At 35.8% G+C, this 15,251-nt stretch overlaps 3 protein-coding genes across 3 annotated transcripts; all 3 read left to right on the forward strand.

Annotated features, from left to right (window-relative positions):
- The first annotated feature begins 703 nt into the window (after positions 1-703).
- On the forward strand, positions 704-2,221 carry LOC113721936 (hydroxycinnamoyl-CoA:piscidic acid hydroxycinnamoyltransferase-like). The gene has a single exon (XM_027245599.2). The coding sequence runs from the start codon at positions 811-813 to the stop codon at positions 2,077-2,079; it is 1,269 nt and encodes a 422-aa protein (XP_027101400.2). The 5' UTR covers positions 704-810; the 3' UTR covers positions 2,080-2,221.
- A 6,733-nt stretch (positions 2,222-8,954) lies between these two features.
- LOC113721937 (chorismate mutase 2-like) lies at positions 8,955-9,320 on the forward strand. Its single transcript, XM_027245600.2, has one exon. The coding sequence runs from the start codon at positions 8,955-8,957 to the stop codon at positions 9,318-9,320; it is 366 nt and encodes a 121-aa protein (XP_027101401.1).
- Positions 9,321-11,675: 2,355 nt separating this feature from the next.
- Positions 11,676-13,588, forward strand: LOC113721935 (hydroxycinnamoyl-CoA:piscidic acid hydroxycinnamoyltransferase-like). The gene is made up of 2 exons (XM_072074450.1): positions 11,676-13,139; positions 13,249-13,588. The coding sequence occupies exon 1, from the start codon at positions 11,761-11,763 to the stop codon at positions 13,120-13,122; it is 1,362 nt and encodes a 453-aa protein (XP_071930551.1). The 5' UTR covers positions 11,676-11,760; the 3' UTR covers positions 13,123-13,139; positions 13,249-13,588.
- Positions 13,589-15,251: the final 1,663 nt, after the last annotated feature.

Below are 15,251 nucleotides of genomic sequence, written 5' to 3' on the forward strand. Positions count from 1 at the left end.
CTCGGATCCGAGGGCTGGAAATGGATCCGAGCTCGGATTATAGGATCCGAGGTCTTCCCTTGGTGGATCCGAGGTCGGATCGTCCTGACCTCGGATACACTCTGCCAGAAGTACAGACGAGGGGTCGGATCCCTCTTATACACACGGATCCGAGCTCGGATCCGTGTTGAGCGTTGAGCAATTTTCCAGTTTTTCACTTCTTCCCTTTTTCTACATTTTTGCTCCCAATTTCTTGTATACTTTGTCCTCTGGATGACCCTGACATTTCTTTCAACTTGTGCATAAATTTCATACATCAATTACCTTCACAATTTCACAAAATTAACGCATTAATTCACTCATTTATCAAATTCTTAACCCTTAAACAATATTTAAGCAATTATCACCAAAAGAGTTCAAATATGGCTTTAATCTTCTCAAAACATACCAAAATTCATGCCAAATTCGTACAAAATGTACGTTAAATATTCACTTATTAACCTAAATTCGACCTGTTTTCTTTTCAGGTTCATTAGGTTCGACTCGATTCTGATCCAAACCTGCGAAATTTCAATTCAAGCCCATTAGTATCGTATTAAGTTCGTGTGATGTTTTCAAATTTAATCGAAAATTGCCGTCCCTACATGTAAAGCAAGTCTTCACAATTTTTATATAAATCTCGGGTCTATATAAGCGTATGCTGGCGGCACTTTGCTACCACAGCCAAAATCTAACCCTCAAAATATCCTTTCCTTCTCACAAAGTCTCCCAGCTGCCATACTTTTTTCCTTCTTGCAATTCTCACTCCCATTATTCTCTTTCCTTCTCACAATGGTTAACTTGATAGCCTCTCACATTGTCAAACCAGCAAAACCAATCCCTACAAAAGTAATGTTTTTATCTGAGTGTGATCAACGTAAACCCATTACTCATGCAAACAGCGTCCATTTTTACAAGCCAGAAAGTCCAGAATTGCTAAAAGATGCCACTGAGGTTTTGAAAGACTCACTAAGCGAAGCCTTGGTGGAATTTTATCCGCTTGCTGGACGGTTATACCAGAAAGATGGGAGCCGAGTTGAGCTGCAGTGCAATTCCATGGGAGCTTTACTTTTTGAAGCTCAATCTGAACTCAAAATCGAGGATTTTGGAGACTTCTGTCCAACCCCACAAATCCGTGCCCTGATCCCACCTATAGATTACAATAATACTCCCCTTCATGAGGTACCGCTCCTTCTAGTGCAAATAACAAGGTTAGCTTGTGGTGGTGTTTCTTTAGGCGTTGCCGCATCACATATCATTGTGGACGGCCAAAGCTGGTTTCATTTTTTTCCCGAATGGGCAAAGATTGCACGTGGTGAAAAATCTGATGATAAACCATTTCTAGATCGAACAATTTTTCGGCAATATGAACACGATCACCCATCAGCAACAGCTCCAAAATCACAATACTCGGACTTTTTCCCACTGCCCGTCCTAATAGGCCAGTCTAGCAGCTTGGAAGAGCGTAAAAAGTCTACCAACTGTGCCATGCTTAAGTTAAGTAAAGACCAAATTGAGCAGATCAAGAACAAGGCCAACTACCAAGATTTGATGATTCACAAAACTAACAATCAAAGGCCCTTTAGCCGGTTTGTAGCTGTATCTGCACATATATGGAAGTGCTTATCCAAGGCCCGTATGCACAACCCTGACCAAGAAACGGTTCTATATGTGAGTGTTGATTTTCGCAATCGGCTTAAACCACCCTTGCCCGGAAGGTACTTTGGAAATGCTGTCTTACCTGTACCAGCAAGAGCCATTGTCGGTGACCTCCAATCGAGGCCACTAAGCTATGCTTCAAGCAAAATTAAGGAAGCAATAGAGAATGTTACAGATGAGTATGCAAGGTCATATCTTGTTTGTATGAAGAACATTCCGGAGGTATCTAGCAATCGATATTTTCACACCGTTGGTTGTCCGCAGGGGTTGTTCTTAGGAAATCCCAATTTGCTCGTTACAAGTTGGGTTGGTCTGGGCTTGTACAAAGCCCATTTTGGGTGGGGAAATGAAATTTTCATGACCCCTGGGTCTAATGTAATTTGTGTAGTTTCATGGGGCTAAGTAAAAAGCTTAGTCATATGTAATGTATGACCTTTACGATGTCCTTTTTCTTAAAAAAAAAAAAAACAAGATTAATCTTGTATGTATCAAAAGTGGATACATTGAGTATGGATGCTTGTTATTTTATCTCAATTTGAACTGACTCTCAACTTCAATTTTTACACATGTTGTATATACCTATATTTGTTATTGTATATACTATCAATATATATAAGATTAATTTTTTTTCTTAAGCAAGGGCAAAAGCCCCCCCCCTTTTTTTTAGTATAAGCAGAAGGATTCGAATCCAAGATCTCTTGCTTATACTCCCTCCCCTCGTATCACCCAACCCATTCCTCCTCCTTATATAAGATTAATTAAAAAAAATATGATGAATAATCTTTTTCAAAATATTATTACTTTTTAGTGTCAATCTATAAAACTTGCTTCTTGCATAGTAAAATTTGAATTATGATGAGCAATGTGTGTTGGGTACTTAATTGTCATATTCCATCCCATAGCAAAGAAACTTGTAAATTGCACAATGGCATATCGACTATTAGATTAAGCTAGGAATGGAGTAGCTTTGGAACCACCATGGACACTACAAAAAATGATCAACCATGCGCTTGAATTTATTTAGAGAAAAATGGTGACCATGTAATCTTTTTTTTTCCCTCTCTTGTGGAATAACATTTATAACCTATCTTATCTTAGTCCGAGGGGAAGAAAGAATCCAAGTGAGAGGGAAAGAACCCATATAAAGTAGAGGAGTACACTATTAGACATCTTAAAGCAAAGGACTTATAGTCCAAGAGGAATTTTATATTCCTTCTCAATGGCCAGCTTCCCAAATCCAGATTGGTTCTATGTAATCAACTCAGTGCAGAGTTCCCTTCATGTCTTCTAGCTTCAACATTGTGCACTTAAGAACAATTCCTGTTCATCTTGTCTCAAATTTAGAGCTGCCTCCAAAAAAAAAAAAAAAGAAGAGAATATTAATGCAAAATTACCCTTGCTTTTTCGAAATTTGATATATAGAACTCTTTTGATTATTTTCCAAAGTCTTTAAGGTACTTTACCATGTCATAATTCTCTCTCTCTATTTGTTTTTAAAAAATTACTTACATATTTGTAAATTCCTTTTTGGTTTATTGCCCTTTTCTTTGATGTTAAAATAGGCAATACATAATATTGCTGGAGTGAGATTGATGCCAAAGTAATGAAATGTCATCTTCTTTTTCTCTTAAAAAGAAGTAAAGAATGTTAAGAAAGAACTTTTTGGGTACATTCTCCAAGAGAATTTTATGAAAAGTTGAGAGTAAATGTAAATCTCACAAAAAGATCGCCATCCAATTTATCAACTTAAAAGGAGGTCTTTATAATCTCTATATTTAAAAAAAAAAAAAAAGAATAATTTCAAAAATTTTAAGTACTATAGACTTGTTTTTTTTTTTTTTAAAAAAAAGGTACCGTTAAACCCCTATATAAAGGCCTGAGGTCAATTCTCTTCTTCGGCAAAAGAGTTGAGATTTTCAATCCATCAACATCTAATTTGCAGGCACCACTAATGCCAATTGTCCTTCCAAATCCCCCATACGATATTGGACTTCGGCCTAATCACAATTAGCCCAACCAGATGAAACTTCCTTCATCGGAAATTACACGTGGCTTCTTTCTGTGCTGCCGACATATATACATTTATTTTTCCCTGGTCCCTGTTGATGGTCTCATGGTACCACTACTTACGTAAGATGGAAAACCAAGGAGAGGAGCCCAAGCCCACCTTTTAATTAGACAATGACCTTAAACACGGAAGAATCTTCAAACCAAGCTCAGGTTCCGATTTGGTCTCGATTGGACGGTCACAAAAAAGGACATCATTTTTCATGATTATATTTTTTTATTTATTTTTTTACATACAATAAATTATTACAATAATTTTTTTATAAAAAATTTAAAAAAATACAATGCAGGCAAGGCCTTAGCATTGCGGTGGAGTTCTGTTTTTTCTTGCTGCTGCATGCTCTTTTGTCTTTCTTTTGTCTTTACGCCGGACCAATACGTTGGTAAGGAGCACAGATCACGTGTAAGGTACGAATACAATTACTGACGTCAAAGCGGTTTAGATCAGGCACATGAGGGGTAAATTTTATCGGGAAACAACTGTTTGGAAGGTGAGTTTTTTGGGTGTTAGTATAAAACTTTACTGTAGATCACTGTAGAAGTTGTAGAAAAAACTTTTGTAAAAATTTGGGTATTTGTAAGATGAAAATTTTTTTCATTTTCATTTTCTTTCTTTCTTTTTCTTTTTTTTTTCTTTTCCTTCCTCCCTTTCTTCCCCTTCTCCCTCCCCCTTCCCTCCCCTGATCCCTCTCCCGGTACCTCCATGGCAGCAACCAACAGGTGAGAATCAAATTTTTTTTTTTTTTTTTGCTTTTTTTCTCCTCTCCTCTCCTTCCCCCACCACCCTTCCCTGCCATCCCTTCCTTCCCCCGCCACCCCTTCCCTTCCCCTTCCCTCCCCAGCCACCCCTGCCACCCTCCCCTCCCCCTCTTTTTTTTTTCTTTCTTTTTTTTTTCTTTTCCTTCCTCCCTTTCTTCCCCTTCTCACTCCCCTGATCCCTCTCCCGGTACCTCCATGGCAGCAACCAACAGGTGAGAATCAAATTTTTTTTTTTTTTTTGCTTTTTTTCTCCTCTCCTCTCCTTCCCCCACCACCTTTCCCTGCCATCCCTTCCTTCCCCCGCCATCCCTTCCCTTCCCCTTCCCTCCCCAGCCACCCCCGCCACCCTCTCCTCCCCCTCTCCTCCCCTCCCTCGCCACCCTCCCCCTCCTTTAGCTGCGATCTGGTCTTGCGACCAGATCGCAGCCCCCCTCCCTCTCTTCCTTTGCGATCTGGTCACGCGACCAGATCCGTCAAAGGGGGAGGGGGATGGTGGCGGGGGAGGCAGAGGGAAAGAGGGGAGGGGGGAGAGAGACAGAAAAAAAAAAAGGAAAAGAGCATCAGAGACCAGTTTGGGCAAAGGGAAACGGGGAGGGGGAGGGTGGCGGAGGAGGCAGAGTCGAAGAGAGGAGGGAGGAGGGTGAGAAAAAAAAAAAAAAAAAAAAAAGAGGACCGCCGGAACTGGTTGCCGGAATAGTGACCGGCGCCGGAAGTGGTGGTGGAGATGGTCGCCGGTGCCGGAGGATGTGGTGGGTTGGGTGGGGGAGGAAAAAGAAGAAAAGTTGAAGGGAAAATTTTTTGTATATTTTTAAAGTGTGTAGGTTAAAAACTTTGATAAGTTTTTTGGGTTCCTGTAGGAAAAGTTGTTAAAAAACTAGTTTTATACAAACTTGGTAAAAAACCAAGCTTCCAAACAGGGCCATAGGCTTTTGTAAGACGCAGATTGAGATTGAATGGACATAAAGATGACTGAGAGGACAGAAACTGCAGAGCTTTTGTTTTGGGAATAATTTCAGAAATTTCCCTGCGATTTCTAACAATTTTACTGAGATTCCTTAAGGTTTAAAAAATTACACTTATCTCCCTTATTTTGATAGTTTTACTAACAAAACTTCAAAACAATATTGACTTGAACAATTTTTTAAATGAACACCCAAAAATACTCTTGTGGAATGAGTTTAATTTATTTTTCTATACAATTATAGGATTATTTAGTATAATTATAAGAAAAAGATATCAAATTTTTCATGTCCATATCTACTATTTAATAAACAACTATAATAATAATTTTATTACTATGATATGACATTTTTAATGGTATTTTATTATGAATTTAGATTTATAAGACTAAAAAGAAAATGTTGAAATAATTCATTTAGAATTTATAAGTTTTTGGAAGAGTGAGATTATCATAATTTAGTAGTGCTTTTGGGCCATTTCCTTTTGATTTATTGTTAATTTTAATACCAAAAAATAGAAAACAAATATTAGCAAAAACATTGGATTACATATAAAATTAACTCGTCAAAAAAAAAATTACTAGCTTGACATTTGGTTATAATAGAAACCTAGAGGCAATAGTGGTAGTTTTACAGTTTTATTGGCGAAAAATTTAAAAAAAAGGAATAAGAAGGAAAAAAATGAAAAAATAATTTTAAAACTCATTCTAAATACAAGCAATATCAAATAAGAGAATTTCATAAAATATTTGAGAATAAAATTATTATTTTAAATAATAAGAGAGATATATATAATTTTTTAAATTTTAGACGAACTCAGTAAAATTGTAAAAAATCTCATGAGAGTTTCGGAAATAATCCGTTTGTTTTGTTATGGTGGGCAGAGTTGGGGAAGTAAAAAGGCAACTTGTTAGTAGTTGACGCAATTAACGAGAACAATTTGAGTTGACGTGCGGCAGAATACCAAGTACAATTGTGTCAGCTTTTTACCTCAAAAATGGTAGAGAGTATTAGAGGAGGGTAGCAACTGTTTCTAAATGTTTATTGTCAAAATTTGGTAAAAAAAAAAAATGTAAGGTCTAGATTAGGGCTGCAAACGAATCGAGCCGCTCGCGAGCTCAGAATATAAGTTCGTTAGCTTGCAAGTCGGCTCGCGAGTTTGAGTATATATATTTTTTTTATTTTTATTTAATAATAAAATTAAGTATATTATATATATATTTTTTTTATTTTTTATTTTCATAGTGAAATTACGGATATATCCTTAGTATTTTATTATTTATTCAGAAAAAAATATTATTTTATTTATTTTTTTAAAAAATAAAATAATTTTTTTTTATTTTTTTCGAGCTCAAGTTCGGTTCGACTTGATTCGAGTCGAGCTCGAGTTCGAAAATTGCCAGTTCGTCGAGCTCGAGCTAGAGCTCGAGCTTGGTAAAATTTAGTCGAGGCTCAGCTCAATTACCTCAAAACTCGACTCGGCTCGGCTCGTTTGCAGCCCTAGTCTAGATTGTATTTTATACATTATTTTTTTATATTATACGTGAAACTTATAAAATTTTATTCTGTAATTATACGTTATTGAAAGTAAGTTACACTTTATGAATACAAAATTATGTTTTATGTATTTTACACAAAATCAACTCGAACGATTTTTCTGATAATTGCTCAGCCCCGTGTCTTGGACTACCAAACGATTTTTCTGATAACTGTTCAGTCCCGTAGTCCAACAGTCCCGTGTCTTGAACTACCAAACGATTTTTCTGATAACTGTTCAGCCCCATGTCTTGGACTATCAAACCATACTGTACACTAATCTTTAAACAATATCCTTGTACTTTATAAGATTGAGTTTTAGTCAAACTCATCTTTGAACTTCAACTGCATTAAGGGTTATGTTTGTATTTTAAAGTAGGTATTGATATGTGGTGAAACTTAGAATACAAATAATGGAAGCATGAAATTTTGTTAACTTGGCAGTATTATCTTGCTTGTGCTTTGAATGTGTGATTATGCATGTGACATTTAATTAATTAGTACACTATTTATGTGTGAAATTACTTTGCCATTTGATATGGCAATTAACACTCAAAGGTTCTACAACTTCGTGGATTTTATGTCATTTTGAATTGGTAATTAAAATTGCAATATCCTGATCATTATGTGAAGTAAAGATATAACGGTTAAGGGAAACTAGAATCTCTCTAATTATCATATAATTACCTCTTAATAACATTATGATAATATGCATTGGTTTTTCTTCCTCTTTTATTTCTTTTTGTTATTGCATAATAGCTGTTGCCTTTGGGTTTTGATAATCGGGCATCTTTTATTCCAGGTATGACTAATTGTTTTCTTTTTTGTGAAAAATCTCCCTCTTTTGGCATGCTTATTGATTTTGATTTTGAGGAAAGATCCCGCTGCATAATCCTGTGATCCTTGGATATTGAGCATAGCATGAATAAAGAAAGAATTTTGTTCAACATACCATTATTTCAAGTTCCTAATGGACTCATCATTATTGTCTCAACCCCCGCTACCTCGGAGCTAATTAATAAACTTCAACTAATCAAAATTCTTTCTTTTTATCCCCCATAACCTACAATCAATTGAATTAATTATTATTTAAGTAACAATTGTTTCTAATTATTTACACATTTATCCATTTGCTTCTTGCTCTTCCATTTTTCCCCAACATTTACGAATGTAGGATCTTTCTTCTTCCTAACCTTAAATTGGGCCAGTTATGTATATTACTCTATAAAACTAAGATCAGTTTCTTGTCTTTTCCAATTTTTTTTCTAAAGTCATATATTTCTTTGTGTTTCTTATAAGGGTGAAAAAGCCAATTTGAAGGAAAGATATAAAGGTAAAATTAATGCAAATTATTATGAAACTTTATGTTGGATGATCATTATCACAATCACGGCCAATTTGTTCCAATTTATCTTCTTTATTTCCGATTTAATTGTATCAAAGTTGTGATAAATTAGAATTTTGCTGATTTAACTACTCCCTTCACTTTAGTACAACCTTCCAACGAGGTATTTTCTGTTCCACCACATTTTCATTTGCTTGCTTTCACAGAATTCTGTGTATGATTGTTTTCCACTAGCAATTTCATTATTCATATGGAATTTTTGAAATATATAGTGAATGTTTGATCATCATTGCAGGGTTAGTAGTGAAAATACTGCATCTGCAAGCAAATATTGGGAAATATCATTAACCACTTTCTACCTGTGGCTTCCAACTCCAATTTATGTGTACAATTTCTTCTCATTTTTGGTTTCGTGATGGGGTTGATCTACCAAATAAGCTCTTTTCACATGAGGGTGTTTTTCTATTGTATTTTACCATTACAATTGAGATGTGCTATCAAAGTAGAAACAAATTTTCACATTTTCTTATAGTGTGAATCTTTCAAGAGAGTGTGAAGTGCATTCTCTTTAGAGTTAAATTGTGACAATATGTCACTTATTCCTTTCAAGAATGCATTATGAAATAGACACCTTGAACTCCCAAAGAAGTTGGGTACTCTCTAGAAGGATTCACTATGGAAAATTTGTTGCTGAGGTAAAATTCAAGGATGCTTCTGAAGAATATTCACCTGCAATTCAAGCCAAGGATAGAGATGCTCTGATGAAGCTTTTGACATTTGAAAGTGTCGAGGAGATGGTGAAGAAGAGGGTGGAGAAGAAAGCAAAGGTGTTTGGGCAAGAAGTGAACCTCACCAACGATGCTGGCAATGGAAAGTGCAAGATCGATCCATCTGTTCTTCCTTGCCTATATGGAGAGTGGGTCATGCCTCTGACCAAACATGTTGAAGTGGAATATCTTCTGCGTCGTCTAGACTGAAACCTTTTGAGACTTCCATGATCCTTTTCAGTTACATGATCTATTATGTGAGAAGGATTCACGGGGTTAAGATCAAATCATGAGTATGTGATTACTTCCGCTGATGTATAATGCAAATTGAAGCTAGTTTTTCATGACTAGCATGCTGAAATCCTTGCCTTTTCTTTTTTCCAGTTACTATTATATGGTACTTATTACAACATAGTTTGCCTGGCAGATAAAATACAGATGACAATTTGCTAAAAAAAAAAAAAAAAAAAAAAGAACTCCCAAAGAAGTTTTACTCATTTTTGTTTGTCCAATGCAACAAATTTGGTGCTGACGTTACCGATTGCTTTAGGAGAGGCAAAAGTGCAAAAATTATCCTCAATAAATTCTATGAGCTAGCTCTTAACTTCAAGTTATTAGTTCTCAATGGATTTCCATCAATATGAACTCATAAATTTATTTCCTTCTAAAAATCCTGTTTTTGGATCATGTTATGTTCTATTTTCCTATTGATCAGAACAATTATAAATTCTATGCTCCAATCCACATCATGCTTGACGAGACCAAAAATATATTAGGCATCAACTTGCTTGGATTTTGGATTCTATGTGGACAAAAAACTTAGGGACTTCCTCGATCATAGTTAAGATAGATTGTCTAATACTTCCAAATTATTTGTGTGATACTTTTCAGCTTTACAAGGTTGACTCTTTCTTTTTGAGTGTCAGGTTTGTCAAATTTGATGTGGATAAGATAAAACTGGCTAAGAACAAAACTAAGGGTTAAAACTTTTTTAATCTTATAATGAGTTGTAGTATAAGGATGAGAATTATCTATTTGACATAAAAAAAAGTTTTTGCTCTCGTTTGTTATGTTGATGTTAAATAATAAAAAGTAATATATTATAGCTTCAACTTTGGATGTTTTCTTATTATGTTATTCAGTTAGCCTTTTTGACATTTCCTTCTAGTTTCTTAACTAACGTATGTAGAAGAAATACTATGTGCATTTAGAAATTAACTTTATTTTTATGTAGAGTATAAAATGATTTGTTTATGGGTAATTCTATTTCAATTGATATGATACTTACTTTAAATACATGTTTTTTTAAAAAAACTTATATCTGCAATACATTCTATTTTCTCAATTTTATTATATTTTTCTTAAAAATTATTTAAAACATTTTAAATAGAGGCACCCAATTCCCGCGCGTTGTGCGAGCTTTCATCTTCTAGCATGGGAACATGGAAATGAGCGCAAACCATCGCATCGTGAACTTGAGAAAACCATTCGCCTTCAAGTTTGCCTCCAATCTTTCAAGCATCTCATGAGTCATACCAAGCATATCTTTTCTCTAGAAAATATTTAAACTGCTTGCTAGAAAATGTTTGTTTAAAACTGCTGTGCTGATATCCCGGCCTAATTAAGTTGTGAACCTTTCCATCATGCACACAATGAAGAGAGGGGTCAACCACTGAGCTTCAGTGGCAATAAAAAGGGACTAAATTCCTATTTGAGTTGTAGGTCAGAGGTTTGAATTCCACTTATTTTGAAAAAATTCAAAAAAGATGATAGAACACTCCTTTGATCTAGTCAGATCTGCATACCTACTAATTTTTTATACAGCCTCTTTAGACTCCCCTTTTCTATAGAATATAATAAATTAGATTATATAAATATTATTATTGTTTGAAAAAAAAAAAAGACGAGAGGGGTCACCTGACTTTCCAAAATAAAAAAACCATTGATTTTTTTTAAAATTTTTTCTCTCAAAGTAGTTCTACTTCCCACGAGAACAACTATGACATCAGCTATCCCCATCCAAGGGGCTCCAAAAATAAAAAGAGCAAGCAAAGCAAACGACAAAACAACAGCAATACAAATGTGGAGACCATAATAGTATCATAGTCTCCTGAAATAGAAGATCAAAAATAAAATGTTTTAGGGTATAATTTTTTTTATGACACTGGGATATTTAGGCTTTCGACCCGACTAATCCCCTGTGGCTCGAAAGAGAGCACCTCAACCCACTCAAAGCACGATAATTACGAGACTCGAACACTGATCAATTTTTAAAGTAGAATTACATGATTGACCAAGCTGCCCTGCAGGGGCTTTAGGGTACAAAAGTATTCGCCTGACAATAACTTGTCGGAACACAAGCTTTGACAAAGCCTAACCAAAGCAATCACATGGTAACCAAACACCCACAAAAATTTGACCGGAATCCTTTCGTAAAATATTTCGTTGAATATTTCGTAAATATATTAGCAGAGTCTACACAAGTTTCACATGTGATGTAGTACAAATCTCGGGTCTATATAAGCGTGCGCTGGCGGCACTTTACTACCACAACCAAAATCTCACCCTCAAAATTCCTTTCTCACAAAGTCTACCAAAACTTTTTTCCTTCTTACAACCCTCACTCCCATTATTCTCTTTCCTTCTCACAATGGTTAACTTGATAGCCTCTCACATTGTCAAACCAGCAAGGCCAATCCCCAGGAAAGTAATGTATTTATCTGAGTGTGATCAATGTAAACCCTTGACTCATGCAACTACCGTCCACTTTTACAAGCCAGAAAATCCAGAATTGCTAAAAGATGCCACTAGGGTTTTGAAAGACTCATTAAGCGAAGCCTTGGCAGCTTTTTATCCTCTTGCTGGACGTTTATACCAGAAAGATGGAGGCCGAGTTGAGCTGCGTTGCAATTCCATGGGTGCTTTACTTCTTGAAGCTCAATCAGAACTCAAAATCGAGGATTTTGGAGACTTTTGCCCAACTCCACAAATCCGTGCCCTGATCCCACCTATAGATTACAATAATACTCCACTTCATGAGGTACCGCTCCTTCTAGTGCAAATCACAAAGTTTGCCTGTGGTGGTGTTTCTTTAGGCTCGGCCGTGTCACATGTCATTGTGGACGGTCAAAGCGGGTGTCATTTTGTTGCCGAATGGGCAAAGATTGCACGCGGTGAAAAATCTGATGATCAACCATACCTAGATCGTACAATTCTTCAACAATATGAAGAGTGCCCATCGTCAATAGCTCCAAAATTACAATACCCAGACTTTTACCCACTGCCCGTCCTGATAGGCCAGTCTAGCAGCTTAGAAGAGCGTAAAAAGGCTACTACCTGTGCCATGTTTCAGTTAAGTAAAGAACAAATTGAGCAGCTCAAGAACAACGTCAACAACCACCACGATTTGGTTCACAAAACTAGCAATCATCCGCCATTTAGCCGGTTTGTAGCTGTATCTGCGCATATATGGAAGTGCTTATCCAAGGCCCGTATGCACAGCCCCGACCAAGAAACGGTTCTATATGTGACTGTGGATTTTCGCAATCGGCTTAAACCACCCTTGTCCGGAAGGTATTTTGGAAATGCTGTCTTACCTGTACCAGCAAGAGCCATTGCAGGTGATCTCCAATCGAGGCCACCAAGCTATGCTTCAAGCAAAATTAAGGAAGCAATAGACAAGGTTACAGATGAGTATGTAAGGTCATATCTTGTTTGTATGAAGGACATGCCCGAGGTATCTTGCAGTCGACATTTTCACACTGTTGGTTGTGCACAGGGGTTGTTCTTTGGAAATCCCAATTTGCTTATTACGAGTTGGGTTGGGCTGGACGTGTACAAAGTCAATTTTGGGTGGGGAGAAGCAATTTCCATGACCCCTGGGTCATTAGGTTATGATGGAAGACTCTTCCTTATTCCTGGTCCTAATGGGGATGGATCGTTGATTATCCCACTGCGCCTGCAAGTAGAACATATTAATGCTTTTAAGAAGTATTTCTACGAAGATATATAATGCTGCAGACTTACAAGGTTGGTTCTAATGTAGTTTGTGTAGTTCATGGGGCTCACTGAAAAGCTTAGTCATATGTGAGTAAACATTATGCACAGCCACTAACATTTGAATTTATTTGTCGGACAGGGAACCAACGAATTGGCAGCTGCTGGAGAACAGTTTGAAGAGCAATTATTGCAGGCAAACGGGACGTGGATCTTTTCAGATATGGAAGATGGAGTAGACGGAATAAAATATTTGTCTCTTAAGGTAGTAGCAAACGAGGAGACTTTTACTCCCTGTGATAGCTAGTATGACCTTTTCAATATGTTACACGTGACGGTTTTCTGTGTTGATGGTATCATGGTATACCACTACTTACGTAGGATGGAAAAATGCATTTTCTTATGTAAGATGGGTCCACTACTTATCATCATGATCCCACTACTTATGTACTAATACAATCCTTGAGCATTTTAAAACCTGGAAGAATTGTCAAACCAAATCATGTATGCTAACACTAGGCAGGGCTGGCCATATTTCAACCTTTATATGGCATGGTAATTATTTGGAAATTGAAGTATGTATAAACTTTCAAGTTGGCTGAAGCAATCAGCCTGACAATTTAGAAGCTATATGCACAGAGATAATTAACTTCTACAATGCATATAAAAGTGCCAAGTGATATATTAGCTGCTTAATTAACAAAAATTTCAACACCAAGTGACATTGCGACTAAATGACAGAAACAAATTAAAAGATAATTCATCTTTTTGATTTTAAGAATTCTCATATTTATATCTATCATTTAGTAATGTCGTGATTTACAGTGTCGTTTTTTGTAGGTGAACTTTTAATTAATAACATCTCCTAGAAATATATTGTAGCTAGGTATCTCTCCAATGCTATTTATTTGTCTAACTTTAAATTTTCTAATGCACTGCAAATGAAATATATGTAGTTTTAGAAATATGACGGACAATATTCCAGTTTTCCTTATTGGTATTCTACCCTTCCTGTAGTAAAGTATTATTAAATTATTAAACGTGCATGAAGCAAATGAAATGCCAATAACTATGGATTCGAATTTTGTGAATAGAGAAAATAGTGTTGAGATAATCATCCTCAAAAAGAATATGACAATATTCGAATTTTGATTAGTTGGAACTCAATGCGGTCGCTAGATATTGGGACGTATACAAAAAAAAAAAAAAAAAAAAAAAAAGTAGATGTTTTCAGTCCTGAATCTTTGCTTATGGCTCTTTCAACATGTATATATATAGATTTACATTAAAAAAATATTTATGCAGTTTTAAAAATATGTCGGACGTTATTGATATTCCACTTTTTCTTATTCTACTTCCCACACCCCGCTCCCCTTATTGGCATTCTACCCTACTAGCTCATTTTCTCTGGTGAAAGTAGTTCCACTTCCCCCGAGACGAGAACAACTATGACGTCAGCTATCCCCAGTTAAGGGGGCCCCCCAAAAAGAAGAGTAAGCAAAGCAAATGACAAAACAACAGCGATACAAATGTGGAAACCATAATAATATGTTTTCAAAAATAACATATGTTTGAGTACAAAAGCATTTGTCAGACAACAATTCGTCAGAGCACAGGCTTTGACAAAGCCACATGAACATTTTATAAAGCAAGAAATCACAACCATAAATCAGAGTTGCAAAACTTTGATTATTAGGCATAGAGATTAAATTTTCTCCAGATAGCAAAAAAAATTAGAAGCATGTGGAAAGGAATCAAAACCAAGGAATAGTTTTCTAACTCAATCTACCAAGATTTTATTACAACCACCAAAAATCATAAATGCTAAAATAATTATCAGAAAATAAAAAATATAGCTTTCCATTCCAACGAGCATATTAAACGCTAAAATTGTATATCTCACTATCTTTTTTGCATAATAATGAAGGTAAAAAGCAGAAAAGAAGCCCTACTCCAATGAATTACAATCAACAAAATAGGGAAGGGGAAAAAAAATAAGAGAATCAGAGACAAACAAAAAGGAAAAAATTAGATAATTTAAACAAAAGCATAAGAGATTTAGAGGTAATGATCAGTAAAACCATTACACATTAACTAAAAGATGAAGAAGAAAAACTCAGAAGAAGAAGAGGGGCAGAGGAAAAA

This window comes from Coffea arabica, chromosome 1c (assembly GCF_036785885.1).
Source record: "Coffea arabica cultivar ET-39 chromosome 1c, Coffea Arabica ET-39 HiFi, whole genome shotgun sequence".
Classification (NCBI taxonomy): Eukaryota; Viridiplantae; Streptophyta; class Magnoliopsida; order Gentianales; family Rubiaceae; genus Coffea; species Coffea arabica.

Bases quoted from the DNA above. Each gene is read 5' to 3' on its own strand.
- LOC113721935 (XM_072074450.1), top strand. From the start codon at position 11,761: ATGGTTAACTTGATAGCCTCTCACATTGTCAAACCAGCAAGGCCAATC.
- LOC113721936 (XM_027245599.2), top strand. From the start codon at position 811: ATGGTTAACTTGATAGCCTCTCACATTGTCAAACCAGCAAAACCAATC.
- LOC113721937 (XM_027245600.2), top strand. From the start codon at position 8,955: ATGCATTATGAAATAGACACCTTGAACTCCCAAAGAAGTTGGGTACTC.